This window comes from Malaclemys terrapin, chromosome 16 (genome assembly GCF_027887155.1).
Source record: "Malaclemys terrapin pileata isolate rMalTer1 chromosome 16, rMalTer1.hap1, whole genome shotgun sequence".
Lineage (NCBI taxonomy): Eukaryota > Metazoa > Chordata > Testudines > Emydidae > Malaclemys > Malaclemys terrapin.
The window spans coordinates 14594868-14611194 of NC_071520.1; the positions used below are offsets into that span (position 1 = coordinate 14594868).

General features: G+C 41.8%; 1 protein-coding gene across 2 annotated transcripts in view; it reads right to left on the bottom strand.

The window, feature by feature from the left end:
* Positions 1–1586: 1586 nt before the first annotated feature.
* Positions 1587–16327, bottom strand: part of DGCR2 (DiGeorge syndrome critical region gene 2) — a 75322-nt gene continuing 60581 nt past the window's right edge. For both annotated transcript variants that reach the window (XM_054007024.1, XM_054007023.1), the window contains 3 exons: positions 9832–9984; positions 8102–8338; positions 1587–6388 (listed from right to left, as the gene is read on the bottom strand). In XM_054007024.1, coding sequence (XP_053862999.1) covers positions 6147–6388; positions 8102–8338; positions 9832–9984 — 632 coding nt within the window. In that variant the 3' untranslated portion in view covers positions 1587–6146. The remainder of the gene's footprint in view (positions 6389–8101; positions 8339–9831; positions 9985–16327) is intronic.

A 16327-nucleotide genomic window follows, 5' to 3' on the forward strand; every position in this document is an offset into this window, starting at 1 on the left:
CGACATTCAGCTTCCAGCCAGAAGCTCTGGCTACCCGATCCCAGCTTGGCCTCCCACAGGGTTCTCCAGATTTTGGCAGGCTACTGAGGTGGGCATCAGGGGCAAGTGTTTTAATTTCCCAGGTTTTATTAAATTACAAAAAGGCAAAAAAAAAAAAAAAAAAAATCAGTAAAAACTAAAACAAAGGGCAGCAGGGTGAGGGAAGGCAGGAAATACCCACCATGCGGGTGTCAAGGAACCTTTCCACTCCCTGCAGTAGTTGGGCTGTCTTGGCTGCCGGGACCCACCTCCCTGCCCGTCCCACTCCCTCACTGCACAGAGGAAGTAGACAGGGCCACACTGAAGGCCTGGGGTCAGGAAGGAAGTGAAAGGTGGCACCGTCCGTACTGGCCCCCTGCTGGACAGAGCCCTCTCCTGACCTTGCCAGCCCTTCAGCAGGGCCTCCTGTGCTTCCCCTGTGGGAAAAAGGGGGAAAAAATCCAGAAAAAGCTAAAATTTGGGTGAAAAACATCTTTAAAACCTAAAGAGTGGGTTTTTCAAAAGCAGAGAGGGTTTTTTTGTGGGGGGGGTGGGAAGGGGGAGGGAAGAAGAGAAAAATCAGTAAACACATAACAAAAGGCCTTAGGTAGGTGGAACTAGGGGCCTCCCCGTCAGCCAAACAAGTCACTCCCTGCCTTTGGTTACCCCAGTGGCACACCGAGCACTAAGCAACTGGCAAGGGGAAGAGAGGGAAGACCAGCTAATGGTCCAGCGGCTGCTGCTGAGTAGCCCAGAGACCTGATCCTACATGAACAGACTCGCTGAGGTATGTGGAGAGGGCACGGAATGGATTGCGAGGTTAGCTGATGAATTCAAGAGTTATGCAGCAGGTGCCCACTTTATTTTATCCAGATACCATGCAAAAGCTTTACATATGAATGTCTCCATATTTACTAAGCTCATACAGGTAGGTCTGGGAAAACGTATGTTAATGTGTCTAGTTTTATCTTCAGAAGTGTAGATCCAAGTGACATTTCAAATACCATTTGGCCAACAGCTGACAACAATGGGAGGGGGTAAAAACTGTTTAAATTTTAAACCTAATTCACTTGCATTGCAATCTCTTTACTCAACACACTGTGGAAGGACTTTGTTCGCAGCACCTCTATGAGAGAGCTGACTGCCATCTATAGGACACTTGACACTGGCTCTATGAATTCTATGCCTCACCTCCTGTCCCAATGCATTGTGGGTAAACAACAGTGGCAGGATCAGGCATGTAACTGACTCTGACTTGCTTTAACTCACAGACTGTAATGGAACAGTGTTTTACCAAGCCAGGTCAGCAACACTGGGTGAGGCTTTTGCCTCAATTGGTTAGTTGAGGGATAGAAACAAGGTCCTTTCTCCAAAGAAATGGTATCAATGGAATTTATTGTGATAGTTAACAGTATATCAATATTTATTCAAGGGGACTTCTAGGGAGCTACACGTAGTGTGTAAGTTAAGCATGTGCACAAGACTTTGCAAGATCTGGGTTTAAGACTGATTTGACCAGTGGATCTTTTACTGTTCAGAACAGAGCAGATTCAAACACCACCATAACATTAACAGTCCATTTCTCTTACAGAACACCATTTATTTGGCATTTGGATGAAATGTTTCTCACAGCATCTTGAGAAAAAAAAAGATTTAGTGCCAACCCCAAAGAAGAAATTAAAACATAAAAACACAAAATGTCACAGACAGAATTATTACAGTATCAAATTTCATTTCTACATGGTAATTTCATGGAATATCAAAATCTTTTATACACTGCCACGGTTACATTCAGTCACAAATCAACTACACAGGAGGAGTCTGCAAATGCAGCCTTGGCTGAAAGTATTTTTCAAGAGAAGGTAAAAAGCTGGGTCTCATTCTCTCTCTCTCTCTCGCAACCTCCCAGGCATACAAAAGTCTGGCACTCAGATCACAATACAGCATGGTGATGAAAGTGGCTGAGAGTGCAGCAAGTCTCTTCTAGAACCACCCCCAACACATTCTGCTCTGCAAGGTGCACAATACTGAAAGAAAAAAAAAATCTTACGTTGTACCTCAGCAGCTGCTTGATCCAGAATATTGATATGGGAAGCAGATCTTTGTCATTTAATTAATCTAGCCAATATTTTATTGGGAGTGGAATCAACGTCAGAACCCAAATGCATGGGCTGCTACTGATTCACTTTCACTATCTTTGCAAGCTGTAATTTAAGGGTCTAGCCTCCAAGTCATGCATAAGGGCTTTAGAGGGAAATTTCACATAAAACAAGTGTTGGATAACTTTTCTTTCCCCCACCTACTTAATGGGAAAGCAGATTTTCTAGAGGAAAGAAACTATGCTTTGTACAGAAAAAACTAGTGCTTTGAAACGGAGATCCACCACTGAAGGGAAGAACACTTAGTTTGCCAAACTGTGTGTGTGCAGAAATTCATTATTTGATAAAAATCCTCAAAACACCCTTATGGCTTTAGGTGGGGAAGGAGAGCAGTTTAAAGTTCATGAAGCTGATTTTTCCAAATGAAGACTGACAACGTTTAAGAGTGCAATACTGCAATCCTTACACCGGAAAGTTCCCCTTGAACCGTGACTTCAACGAGAAGACTGCCTGAACAAGGGCCACACAATTAGGCCTTAATGTTAAATTCGTTTCACACTTCTGTTCAATCATGCACCGTCATGACAGGACAGAAGTCTAATTTTGAACCTCAAACTATTCCAAGACTGAACATCATGCAAACAAAATAACTCTTGCCACACCTACATGACCATAATTTTAATCTCTGGTATAGAATTAAAACCTTTTAGCTTTCTGAAATTAAAATAGGCTATTAACCCACCCAATAGAACACTAGATGCTGCAGTGAGAATACGTGGGCATGCACAGTTGATAACAATCGATACAAGTGGATATCTAAACAGTTCTTGGAGGAACAGCAAAAACCTTAACAATATGGCACCACATTTTGTTGTAGGGGAGGGAGATCTGAGGAAGAGTATTTTGTACAAAGCCAAAATGGAGCCCATCAGCAAGCCCTAGATGGAACAGTCTTGGAATCTTGCAAAACTAACTGCAATGAACAATTATTCAAAGTGGAGAGAAGTGCACATTTTTCACTCACTTGCACTGCCAGGAATGACGAAGTAACAGGAATCTTTTCAACTCGCTCCCTCATGCTTGGAGAAAGGTTCAAGATACACCACTATTATTTAATAACAGCAACCAGAGGAGTGTGATAAGGAATCAATGCGTAAAATAAATGTGAATTCCAAAGAAATAATCAACCCATTGGCATTAAGAGGAAGGGTTTCCTAGGCTGAGCACCAGTGTCTTTTGAATTGGGTTCATAACAGGAGCTTCACAGCTGCCATCTTTCCACTGGCTCTGAAGTTCTGATAAGGAGTCAGCTGCTCTCATAGAAACTAACTCTTCCCCAGTTGGTCCTGAAGTCTTGGTAGAAATGACATTTTCAGAGACAAAGGATCTTACTCCAAGAAGGAGTATTATATATGAAAAAATGCTACAGTGATCTAGGAAAAGAGAAATATGACCATTTTATTGCCAAATTAGATGCTCATGGAGAGGTAAACAAGATCTGTACCGAGTGAGCTGCTTTGTTCACAGCAGAGTTTTCCCATTTACTGTTAACCTTAACAAAAACAGGGAAAAGCTGTAGCCTTTATTTCACCACTGAAGTGGGAATAGATCAGAAGCTATGAAACATATTACACTCAGACATCTACAGAAAAGAGTCTGTATTTGGAATAATTACAAACCATGAGCCATCACGAAATTGAGTTGAAACCAAGCTTATTTTCATATAAATGTACCACTGAGAAACAAGTGAAAGTAAAAACTGACTGAGGTCAGATTCACGCAGTCTTGTGAGACATGTGAGGTAAGGTATCTGTTCACCTCAGCCAGGAAGCTATTAGAAGAGACAAAAACAAGCCTAAAGGCCTTTCATTATTGCGCTAGGAAGTTATATAGAATGAATATTCCACCTGGCTTTAAAGGAACGATAAGAAAGAAGCTTGCCATTGGCCAGTGCTAACAAAATCCTTGGCCAGTGCTAACAAAATCCTTTCTGGAACAGTTCGGAGTAGAGACTTTGTATCCTAACCATGTGAACTAGGATACTCTGTCCTATCATATAGTGTAGCCAGCTTTATAGAAGCGTTAACTCTGCAGCCTGGGAGACAAACTCATATCCCAGAGCTTAGCTTCACCTAGTTTGATGCAGCACAAAGGGTACCATCTACAGCATGTATTTATTAATCACCACCCAGAAACACGCACTCATACAGATAAAACTAAAGAAAAATCAGTACATACAATGTATAAAACGTATGAATGTGCTCCAAAAGTGCACAAAACCCGCTTTATTTTCATACTTCAGAAATGCTTGATATAGTCATAAGCTGTATGCATGGCTCTGACTTCTGCTATCCCCTCCACTTGACTGGACCAGGACTCGAATTCAGAGGAGGAACTGGCAATGACTCCATTGGGTGGAGAACTGTGCCACTCATTTTAAAACAGATTATAAGTTAAACAGTGAATGGTAACAGGCCATGTTTACAAGATTCCCCAAGTGGAGGGGCTTTTCTAACAGTGCTTCCTAATGCACTCACACCTGCATTAGCAGCACATGTGAGAGCTGTTTTATACACTCCAAGGGGTTTAAGATTGTTAGCAAGTGCCTGAATTTCAAGAGACACTAAATACAACCTGGATGATGAAAATCAGGTGTTTTGTGCGAACAGGCTGAACTATCAAGCCACTCCCCAAGTACAATAGGGCAGATAGCAAGATACCAAATAGAAAGTAGCAGCATTTACAATGGAGGGGAAAGTCAGCTACGCTGGGAAAGCACATTGCTGGGATAGGATCCCATTAATCAATCCTGTACTGTTTCTCTGTAACTAGCAAAATTAACCAAAACAGCACAATACCCTTCCCATGCAGTGCTTTCTTCCTGTCCCTCTAGGCTTGCTACCTTTCATAAGGCAACAGGACAACACTCATGAGAAGTGTTCAGTACAAATTCCTTATATGACTAACTTGATCTGCTCTGACTGTGGGGACTGCTACAGTAAGTCAGGGAGAATCAGATGCAAGAAAGATGGGGTAGAAGAGAAAGGAAATCCCGTGTACATTAAAATCCCACTTCATTTTGAGAACACAAACTAAAAAAAGTATTCAATATTCATAAAATCCAAGCCAATAGAATCCATCTTTGCCTAATTTGAAAGTTAAGTTTAGTGAGTGATTGACAAGAGCCTCATGTTGTAGTACACAAGTTAGTTTTGCTAATTTAAATGAAGCTAGATTTAATGGAAAGGGATGATTTAAAGGTTTAAACACAACGGAAAAAATCTCAAATGACTGAAGTATCAATTAGGGAGTTAATCCCTTCCCATCTCTTCCCCAAAGCACTACCTAACACGTGCTGTGCCTCTACTAAAGAGATGCCAGTATTATAGACACATCCTTGTTTATGAATCAGAAGTTTACCCCTCAGTACAAGATTTGCAGCTACAGATAAATAAATAAGTTGTAACTGCAAATCCCAGTTTTGTTTTGCTCAATACCCATTTCCATAGAAAGTAGAAGAAATCAAACGTTATGCTGATCCTTTTCATCCTCCAGTTTTTCCATGAGTGTAGCACTAGAGCACAAAAGACAACAGATTACATGGCAACTGCCCCTTCTCCTCTTTTCTTGTCAGTGTCCACTTCCTGGGTCCCACGGTATTCAAATTCAAAACAAGCTTTTTTCTGATGTCGATTTTTTTTGTTTCTGCTCTGTGATTAAAAAAGAAAAAAGCTACCCATGCTTTTTCCTCTTTAGAAGTCAAAGAAAATTCTCTGCACCTTCTTTCCCATAGCCAGTGGAAAAAAAGCACAGGTTCAACAATCCGTATTTACAGGACAAACTAATTAGTGAATGAAATGACAGCCAAAAACAAGAGGCACAGTCCTATACTAGAACATAAAAGCAGGGTGCTCAAAATCAAAGTGGAGCTTCCTTCTGAAGTTCACCCCATGGATTAGTGTTTGCCTGTACAGCTGTGTGTAAACAGTTGCTCATATTATTTCTGCCAGCAGTAAGCATTTTATTCCTTTATACAATGGTATTAAGAGAACAGTGACTGTGGCGGCTTCCTGCAAGAGTTTCTGACGGTGTGTTTTCGCTGAGGGGCGTGTCGGGAGGTACAAGGAAGGTGCTACTATCTGCAGAATCTTCTAGTTCCACGGAAGAAGGGCCAACTGAGGGAGGATGAGATTCCTCAGTAAGCCGTGGTGATAAATCACTGTTTCCTAGTGATGGTTGACTGCTCTGCACTGTCTGGGAGAGAACGCCATCTGCAAGGGAGAAAGGCAAGAAGAATCAGAAAGCTCTGGCCTATCAGTGTGTACTCTGGGTGGTTATTCTATGAGGAAGTTGCATTTAAGTTTGTTTGATTGTCATATGAGGTGCTCCTCACACCTAACCCCAGAAAGACCAAACAAGTAACTGGCAGGAGTTAAATCTAGCTAGTTGGTCCAAAGAGACAATATTTGGTATAAGCAACAACATGACAGGATGTGACTCATTAGTCAACATGTATACTTTGGGTGTGCAGCACTTCATGAATGTGCACTTTTTAAAACAAATAAGGGGTTGGTTGCTTACGTCACTTTAGAAATATAAATACCGTTACTGTATCACTAACATACAAATCTATTAAAAATGAGAACATTTTGCAAAATCTAGTTTACTCTGCTATTTTTGTAGGCTATTCATCCAAGGACATTTGAAACAGACAAGTCAGTTTCATGTTTCTAGTTAGTTTTACTTGCAACGTTCTCAGGCACTGAAAGTGCTGTAATGCTTTGGCTAGGAATTATTATAGAAAAATGTTTAAAGTTATACTAACTGCTTTCACCAAAATTATTTTTGTTTTGAAGTTTCATAAAAGCTTCTGATAGATAGCATCTGCAAAACCTAAATTTAAGGTCAGTATCTCTTATACTATGAACCCTGAACTCTACCTTGCTCTTCCTTGATGCCAAATACTGGCATTTATAACTTCAATGGCTCAGAATTCAGGGTACAAAGACTGTTGCTGCATTTGAGTCTCCCCTATTTAGGTAGTTTTGTTTGGCTGTGTTCCTCATTTGTGTGCCATTAACACATGCACACTTCAAGAATTCCAGGATAGCAAGAGTATACTCAAAGGTGATGGTAACTGCATGTATATGTAGAGCTCTCAGAGCATATTACTGGTTTACATTTTAGTTACTTTTATAAACATTCAACCCAAAACAAAATAATAAAACATTCCTCAAAAAGCTTATAATATATTGAAGACACTTGTCAATTTTTTTTCGAACTTCAAAATACCCCAAGGTGTCCATCATCCTGCTATCAAGCGTACTGAAGTGCTAGTGACCTACCGTTTGTTTTATAAAAATTCAAGCTTCATCTCAGCTCAGGATGTAATACAACAATATCAACTTTTAGTTGACCACCTACGACAACTAAAGGACTAAAACCTTCAATTAAACAAAACACAACCTTCATCAGGCAAAGGCCTGTATGAACAGGTGAGCTGTGCATGAAAGGTGTGCTCTGTAAGGCATGGAGGAAACAAATTCCAGCATCAAGAACCCTCCCGTTGTGATTACTCCACCAGCGTACACCCAATTTACCTATCAAGAGACTGTTCACTCTCCTGCCTCCAGCTGCTGTAGTTTAGGTTTCCTCCATCACATTTAAGTCATAAAAAACTTTAAAGAGCTAAAAACAAGTTTGCAGCACTCAGACAAATACTGATTTAGAGGCCCAGCGAATTTTAGTATTAAGAGTAAAATTATTATAGAACAAGATTTGTATTAAAACATTTGCCACAAAAAGTGAAAGATTTGATTCTGAAATACATCGTTGCTCTTCTATCATAGAATCCTTAAAATAGGTGTACGTTCCAGTTTAGTTTAGATTATCTTCCCTTTAAGCAGAACAAAAGAGGACTGGAGTGTTCCTCGTAAGATATTTGTTACCAAGCTCGTAAAATTATGAAACTCCTGCCCACGTACCTGGAGTAGAACAAAGGATACTGTCTGGATTGATGGAAGCCTCATAGGGAGGAGGCGGGTCATCAGGATGCTGAATATCAGGATATTTGTAAGCTGTATAGGGTGGTGGGGGGTCATGGAAATGAAATGCCCCGCCTTCCCCATCATCTGAAAGATGCAGTGGAGTAAGGCCAGTTCCAAAACCATCTGGACCATAATCAAAACCAGGCATCCTGCGGCCCAAGTTAAAATGGTGCACTGTTGAAAAGAATAAAATATGAGAAAAATGTGTGGCTTTATCCCATTTCCTTTCCCTCCAGACTAAGGCCCACCTCTGCGCCTTCTTCCATTCTGCCCCTTATTCACAGAATCTCTCCTAAAACCTACATAATGAAGCCATACTTTTGCCTCATTCAAACTCACCCTAAATCCCACAATGCTACTGCCATGCCTAAATGTCAGTCATCCAGAAGCATATATAAACCTTAGCAAACCACCACAAAACATCTATCATTTCTCTCTCCCCCCATTCATTTGTCCTCACCCATGTCACATCTAAATTCTAGACTTTAGAACTCTTTAAGGTAGTGATCTTGTTTATTTGTTCTACAAGGCGCCCAAGCACACCTCGGGGCATGGTACAAATGTTATTACCATTGATATTCCCTCAACGAATGGATAAAGAGAAGAATGTTGGAACTCTTGATAAGGGTACCATGTCAAATGAGGACTTTATCATGTGAGCAAGTATACTAATCAGGCACATTAACGTTTCTACCCATTAGCCTACCAATCAGAGAAGGAGAAACAAGACTGGTGTCAGTACAAGATCTTTAGAAAGATCAGGCCTGCCCCACAGAATTCAATTTTTTGAAAATCATGACAATTAGAGCCAGTATGCAGAGGTGTTCAGGTACAGCCACTGAACAGGTCAGCTCATAGCCAGACTCCCATTTCCACTTGCTCTCTTTACATGGTAGAGACTTGTAATTCTATTACTAAGGGCTTGTCTACACAGGGAATTCATGGGGAAGTTAGTGTGCAACAGCTAGGCTGTGAATGTAAGGCGCAGAAGCTATTCCACACTATCACCCCATGTGGACACTTGGATTCCACACTAAGATGCCTGTGTGCAGTTTAGGTTAATCCACTTTGGAAGCACGCTTATATAACTGAGCTAAAGCTGCAATGTGGGTGAGGCAATATCTTTTATGGGACCAACTTCTGGTGGTGAGAACCAAGCTTACACAGAGCTGCTCTTCAGCTGGGAAGTGTACTCTGTCACAGCTAACTACAAGGTGGAACAGATTGTTTAGTATAAGTAGTAAACACACATTTCAAGGAACCAATCAAGATGAAGGGGACAGCTATAAATCAGTGTGTCTATTCAGCCCATGATTTTTAGTACCTAGCAAAGTTATGAATTTAAGCTCCCAGGTTTATTCTTTGATGAGTAAACAGGGGAGGATCCCAGTGTCCAGGCTCCAGTCCGAGCGCCTACACATTTTACAGCCTGCAGCCTGAGCCCCACAAGCCCATGTCAGCTGACACAGGCCACCCGTGAGTGTTTAATCGCAGTGCGGACACACCCTTTAAGTACATTTCCTAGACCTGAAGAGCTCTGTGTAAGCTCAAAAGCTGGTCTCTCTCACCAACGAAGATATTACCTCACCCACATTTGTCACTCGAATATCCTGGGACCAACACAGCTACAACACAACTGGCTAAAACTGCAGTTACAGAATACTTACAATTTACTCCAATCAAAGACTCAATGCGCTCTCTGCGTCTCTGGCGCAGCCGGTGGACCATGAAGAGCAGCAGAGATAAGATAAGGAAGGAGGAAATGCAGCTTACTATCAGCCGCATTCCACTTGCCATCGAGTCAAATAAACTGTTGCCATCTGTTAGGTGAATTAAATTAAAAACAAAAAACAAAAAAACAATTACTACTTTGACCAAGTGTTATTTGTCTTGAAGTTTTCTTTCAATACTGGGGAAGAGTGAAAATTAATAACTAGGTTTTAAAAACGTATCTATATTTCATACATGCAGAAAATTGTATAATAAAAAGTTATTAGGAAATCCATCCAATTTGCTCAAGGTCACACTGCAAGCCAATGGCGGATCCAGGAATTGTACCAGATATTCTACACTCCCACTTCTACGCCATATCCACTAGTTCCAGATCCTTGGACCTCCTGTTGAGAAAGTATCCATGTTCCTCAAATGGCATGCACTAGAAGTGTATTATTTGTACCATAAATAAGAATCATCATCATTTTTAAGGAGGGTACACATGCAGATTTTTTGTATGAAAATATACACAAGTGGCCAAATCCTGTCCCCTCACATAAATCGCATGTTAGAGGCCTTTGAGTAGAGGACCACCACAGGGTTAGGAGGGGATTGAAGCATGACATGGGCATTTGTCCAACTTGGCTACAGCAGTTATTGCAGATCACAAGCTCTACTAACTAGAAGCCCAGGTGTGCACCTCACTCCCAAATAAACATTCCACTGACGGGTTTGTAGCCACTGAATCAGGGCAGCTCACAGATCCACTAGCCACTACCTGGCCCACCCAACTCAGACTATGTCTCCCACATGCCTTCTCCTGTCAGCTGCGTCAGAGCTGGGAGAATCCATTTATAGGAAGAGGATAGTTAAAAAGAAGGCCTGCATGAAGTGACAACAAAGATTTGCAGTTTGGCCTAAGTGCTAACGAATATCACAAAATACCACCTTTAACTAATGCTTTGTTAAATATCATGTTTAGCTGACTAATCACTTATTGCATAAATTATTGCCTCGTTCACTTTTGAATCGCTAACCATGTGTTATGTTAATAAAGATAAAAGGGTTTTTTAAAGTATTGAGATGATGTAGAAGCCTGGTAATTAAGCAGTTTCAAATCCCAAGACAGTGGTAGGTTAGGTTGTCCATCTGAATGTACCATCCCCATATTCTAATTCGACACCACTCCACAGAAAGCCATATGCCATAATACTCTGCCAAACATGACAGGTATAGAAAGTAAAACTTCTGCGAGCCATAAAATCTTCTCCACTGTTATCACAGAATGGTGGCGCTCACCACAGGCTGCTTGAAGGTTCCAGTATAACTTCCTGAACAGTCTGGAGACTGCCCTTGGTCCTACTTCCAGAACACGAACGCTGACACTACAAATGGCATTGCCTGGCTCTAATGTACAGCCTTTTTAAAATAGAGTAGGAGTTTTTTAAATCTTTAAAAAGGTTTAAATTTTTAACTGAGTTAGACGTACATATTGAAACTTGATACGGTCACAATTCAAATCATGTTATTACAGCTACTTTAAACTTTTAAATGAACTCACTGAAGTTGGAAATAAGTTTTGGTTCAAAACATGCAAGACACGATGCTGAGATACCAAAGCCGGCAGCGAGTGCTGAATCTGGGCATTTATAAAGCGCGTACCACAGCAGAACTTTGGTATTTTACATGAACAAATAACAACAGAATAGTGATATATGCCCAAAAGTGATAGTCAATGCTCCATTCTACTTTCACTTCAGCTGTCAGCTTCTACATCTGCAAGTGCTGCCAGTTTATGCAGTAACTGTGGCTATTTAACAAATGCTTTGGCAAAGAGTCTGACATGAAACTTCTAGACAGCAAGTGTTGTACTCTTCCTGGTCTCCATTCCGGAGACTTGGTCTGTTGAAAGGGTTCTGCCTCTAGCTCTTGTGACCCCATGGCTTTGTTAGGTGCAGCATGCCAGACAACTGAAATTCTGGCGGTGGGCTGCAGAGGGAGAGGACATCTTTGAGATAACGTGGACCTATCCATTAAGGGCTTTGTAGATCAGCATCAGAACCTCGACATGAACATGGAGTCAGTGCACTTTGCAGATACGCTCGGTTTAGCTTGTTTTACTTCAGGGATGAGCTGCTGTGAACTTTCTGCCTATTCCCACATAGAAGCAATTACAACAGTCCAACCTGAAGATGTCCATCAGATAGTCCACAAAAACTAGATCCACCGTCCAAGGATTCAGCAGTCTTCTTGCTAGCCAAAGATGGAAAGTATTTTTAGTGACTGATCCTGAACATCCAGGTAACAGAGAGGAGTTCTACATGACTCAAAGACTGCATCCTATCCTGATTAGCAGCAGGTCTTGTATCAAATGAACGCTAGCCGTTCAGAGTCGCCTGGAGTTAGCTTTATCCATCCTTTTTTTCTTTCAGGTACAGCAACGGCTAAGAGACAAGACTGTCTGCACTGGATGAAGAGGACACAGCTGTAGATTACCTGCATATTGCTGTTAAATAAAAGCAGTGATTACACGGATCTCTGCAAACTTCTGCGCATGAGCTGTGGGAAGGGTTGAAACCTTATCCTAAGTATTGTGCTTCTAGAATGAACTTCACCACAAATCTCCAGCACTTTTTATGTCATGCACCAAGTTATTTTGTAAAATGAGCACAATTCTATAATTGATTTTGAAAACAAATCACTTGATCCAAAGACTGCCCTACTAGAACAGCCAGAAACATGGGAACATAAGCAACTGTGCTAAGGAATTACTAATTGGGCACGGTCTTCAGTGCTGCTGTTCCTTGGAAGGGCTGCTCTTTTACAGCTGGACATTTCCCAGCTTCCTATGTCGCATTTTATGGATCACTCACAACAGATTAATACATCCACATACAAAATAGTCTGACTTGTGCTAAGCTTCTATTAGAGAGACTTACTACAAGGAATTTTTGCAAAAGGTCTTCTACACTTTCCAGTTTGATTCTAAAACTGAACTACTTAACTTTAGATAATAAAATTAACACACAAAAAAAACATTTCCTCTGCATGATGTACTCCTATTAGTATTCTGCATTGGTGCTATTATAGTAATAAAACGGTCAGATGAGGTTATAGCTGTGAAATATTTCAAATGGGTTTATTTTCTATGTGTTTATGAGGTTATGAATCCCACCTCTAGTGTTTATACACACTGCTTGTTTCTATAACTTACTGTCTCACAGCTAACACACAATCTTATTTTTAATTCGTAATAGAAGCCCTCCCCACGCAATGGACTTTCATCGATATGTGCCCCCTCACAAGTTAGCCAGATATCTCCCACCCAGCTGTTCAACGACCTCGGAGAACACCCACAATCCCAACTGGGCTCTCCACTCCCAGTGACAATATTTGCCTCCCCCTTCAGAAGCTTATGCATCCCAAGCCACCATTCCCAGCTTGCACTGCTCTTTAGTTGCTGCCTGACATTTGCATTATAGCAAAATTTACCTTGAAATAGTTTAAGTGCCATTTTACAAAGCGTGTGTGTGTGTGTTTCTGAAAAGACAGTGGAAGTGGGGATGTAGGATAAGGCTCTTCCAAGTCTTTTCCTTCATTTTCTGTCAAATTCAGCAAGTGAGATGTATCCTTTAGGAAATCTTGTATTTCGACCGAATAGCTTTACCAACCCTCCTGACTCGTCACCGTAACCCAGAACTATCTTGGTTCCCTAAGCTTAATCACAAGCAGAACTAAGCAACCACCCAAACAACTATAAAATCACATGCAGGGTTTGCAAATGACTTACATTTTCAGTATTTTAGCTAAATGTATCAACAATAAATCTGGATATAAAACCTACCTCACCTGCCATCTCATTTTCTTTTCTGCTATTCTCCTAGTTTTCTGCATTTAACAATGTAAATGAAACAGTACTTTCTCTACTTTCGCTGTAAGAGAATAGCTTTAACAAGCTTCTGCAGCCTCCCTCTATCTATCTTCCCCTCCAGTATCCCCTTCTTTAGCTCGTCACTGCCGCCTCCTAATGGCACACAACAAAAAGTTAAGTGGATTTATCAAATTATCATTTTCACTTTTATCTAAAGCTGCCCCTTTAACCTCATTTGCTCAGTGTGAACACATTAACACAACAGCCTTCCTCTTTTTGCTCGCAATCATCAGTTTGTGGTCATCCCCAACTCACTCCCTCACCCCTGCCCACAACACAATATATACTGCCTGCTTCTGCTTCCATGTATTCTCTTGACATCCTACCACAGCTGCAAGTCTCAGCTCATTTCTGGTCACAGCCCTCTTTCAAAGTGACCCTTGTCATGGTCCTGAAAGGTTTGCCTAGAAATTCTGCCTGCTTGGCCTGGTACCATTAACCAAGTCCTGGCAATGGATGATATTCTACTCTACTTTTATAGAGGTACAGAACATAGGTCTCTAGTGTGACATTTTATTCCCAAATTGTCTATTTCACCAAATGCTGGCAGCTGAGTGTACAACAGCTTTCCGGAACTGGAGACAGCAACAGTATCCTATGACTATGCATCAATTTACAGTCACTACAGAGGCTTCTACACACTGAGCTCTCTAATTCATAGAAATATTAAAAGAAACAAAATACACTGAAAGATACGGGTGGATCTGTCTGAACAGATGTCACACAAATGTATTACTTTGTCACTCCCACAGAGAGCAAATAGAACCACATACATACTTCTCCTCAGTTGTGGTATTGTAAATGCAAGGCACTACAATAATTCTTCCTCAACAAGTCAAAATGGATACAGTGTCTTTTGAAGTATTGCAGATGTGACAGCTCAGCAAATTCCTAGCACTGAAGTGTTTCCTCCCTTCCCAATTCCTTTAAAAAATAGTCTTGTGTACTATTACAGTTGCTGCTTACCCAGACAGTAAGAGCTTACAATCTGCCAACTCAGCAGCAAGATTTATTTCCCCATGGTCTCTCTTTGGAGGATTACTAATCAACAGTAGGTAAATTAAACAGTTTGTTTCTCCTGAGATAGAGGTTTTGGGAAGATATCCAGAAATATTTGACAAAGACAAATCTGTGCTGATTAAAGAAAGCAACTTACTAGGGCCTGGTCTACACTAGGCGTTTATGTCGAAGTTAGCGCCGTTACATCGAATTAACCCTGCACCCGTCCACACCGCGAAGGTATTTAGTTCGACATAGAGGTCTCTTTAATTCGACTTCTGTACTCCTCCCCGACGAGGGGAGTAGCGCTAAATTCGACATGGCCATGTCGAATTAGGCTAGGTGTGGATGGAAATCGACGCTAATAGCTCCGGGAGCTATCCCACAGTGCACCACTCTGTTGACGCTCTGGACAGCAGTACGAGCTCGGATGCTCTGAACTGCCACACAGGAAAAGCCCCGGGAAAATTTGAATTTGAATTCCTTTTCCTGTCTGGCCAGTTTGAATCTCATTTCCTGTCTGGACATCGTGGCGAGCTCAGCAGCACTGGCAACGATGCAGAGCTCTCCAGCAGTGATGGCCGTGCAATCTCAGAATAGAATGAGGGCCCCAGCATGGACTGATCGGGAAGTCTTGGATCTCATCGCTGTGTGGGGCGATGAGTCCGTGCTTTCCGAGCTGCGATCCAAAAGACGGAATGCAAAGATCTACGAGAAGATCTCTAAAGACATGGCAGAGAGAGGATACAGCCGGGATGTAACGCAGTGCCGCGTGAAAATCAAGGAGCTGAGACAAGGCTACCAGAAGACCAAAGAGGCAAACGGACGCTCCGGATCCCATCCCCAGACATCCCGTTTCTACGAGGCACTGCATTCCATCCTCGGTGCGGCCGCCACCACTACCCCACCAGTGACCGTGGACTCTGAGGATGGGATAGTGTCCACGGCTGGATCCTCGGACATGTTAGCGGACGGGGAAGATGAGGAAGGAGATGAGGAGGACGAGGCAGTCGACAGCGCTCACAACGCTGATTTCCCCGACAGCCAGGATCTCTTCATCACCCTTACAGAGATCCCCTACCAACCCTCCCCAGCCGTTACCCCGGACACAGAATCTGGGGAAGGATCAGCCAGTAAGTGTTGTAAAAATCTAAACATTTATTTGTAACAGAACAGGAATATTAACAATTTAAAAAATGGGTTTCTCATGATTAGTTTGATTAGCTTAACGGTTCAGTCATGGGCAGTGCAACTATTGAAAAAAAATCTAGCAATGTCCGGTTTTGCATGATTGTCCTGCCCAAGCCGCTCTACTGGTTAGTCACTGCTACAGCAGCTACAGTAAAATGCGGTCTATATGTCCGGGGATGGAGCAGAAATCCTCCTGTGACATCTCGAGGAAGCTCTCCTGGAGGTAATTGGAAATCCGCTGCATTAGGTTCTTGGGGAGAGCGGCCTTATTGGGTCCTCCGTAGTAGGACACGTTGCCACGCCACGAGACTATCAAGTACTCTGGAATC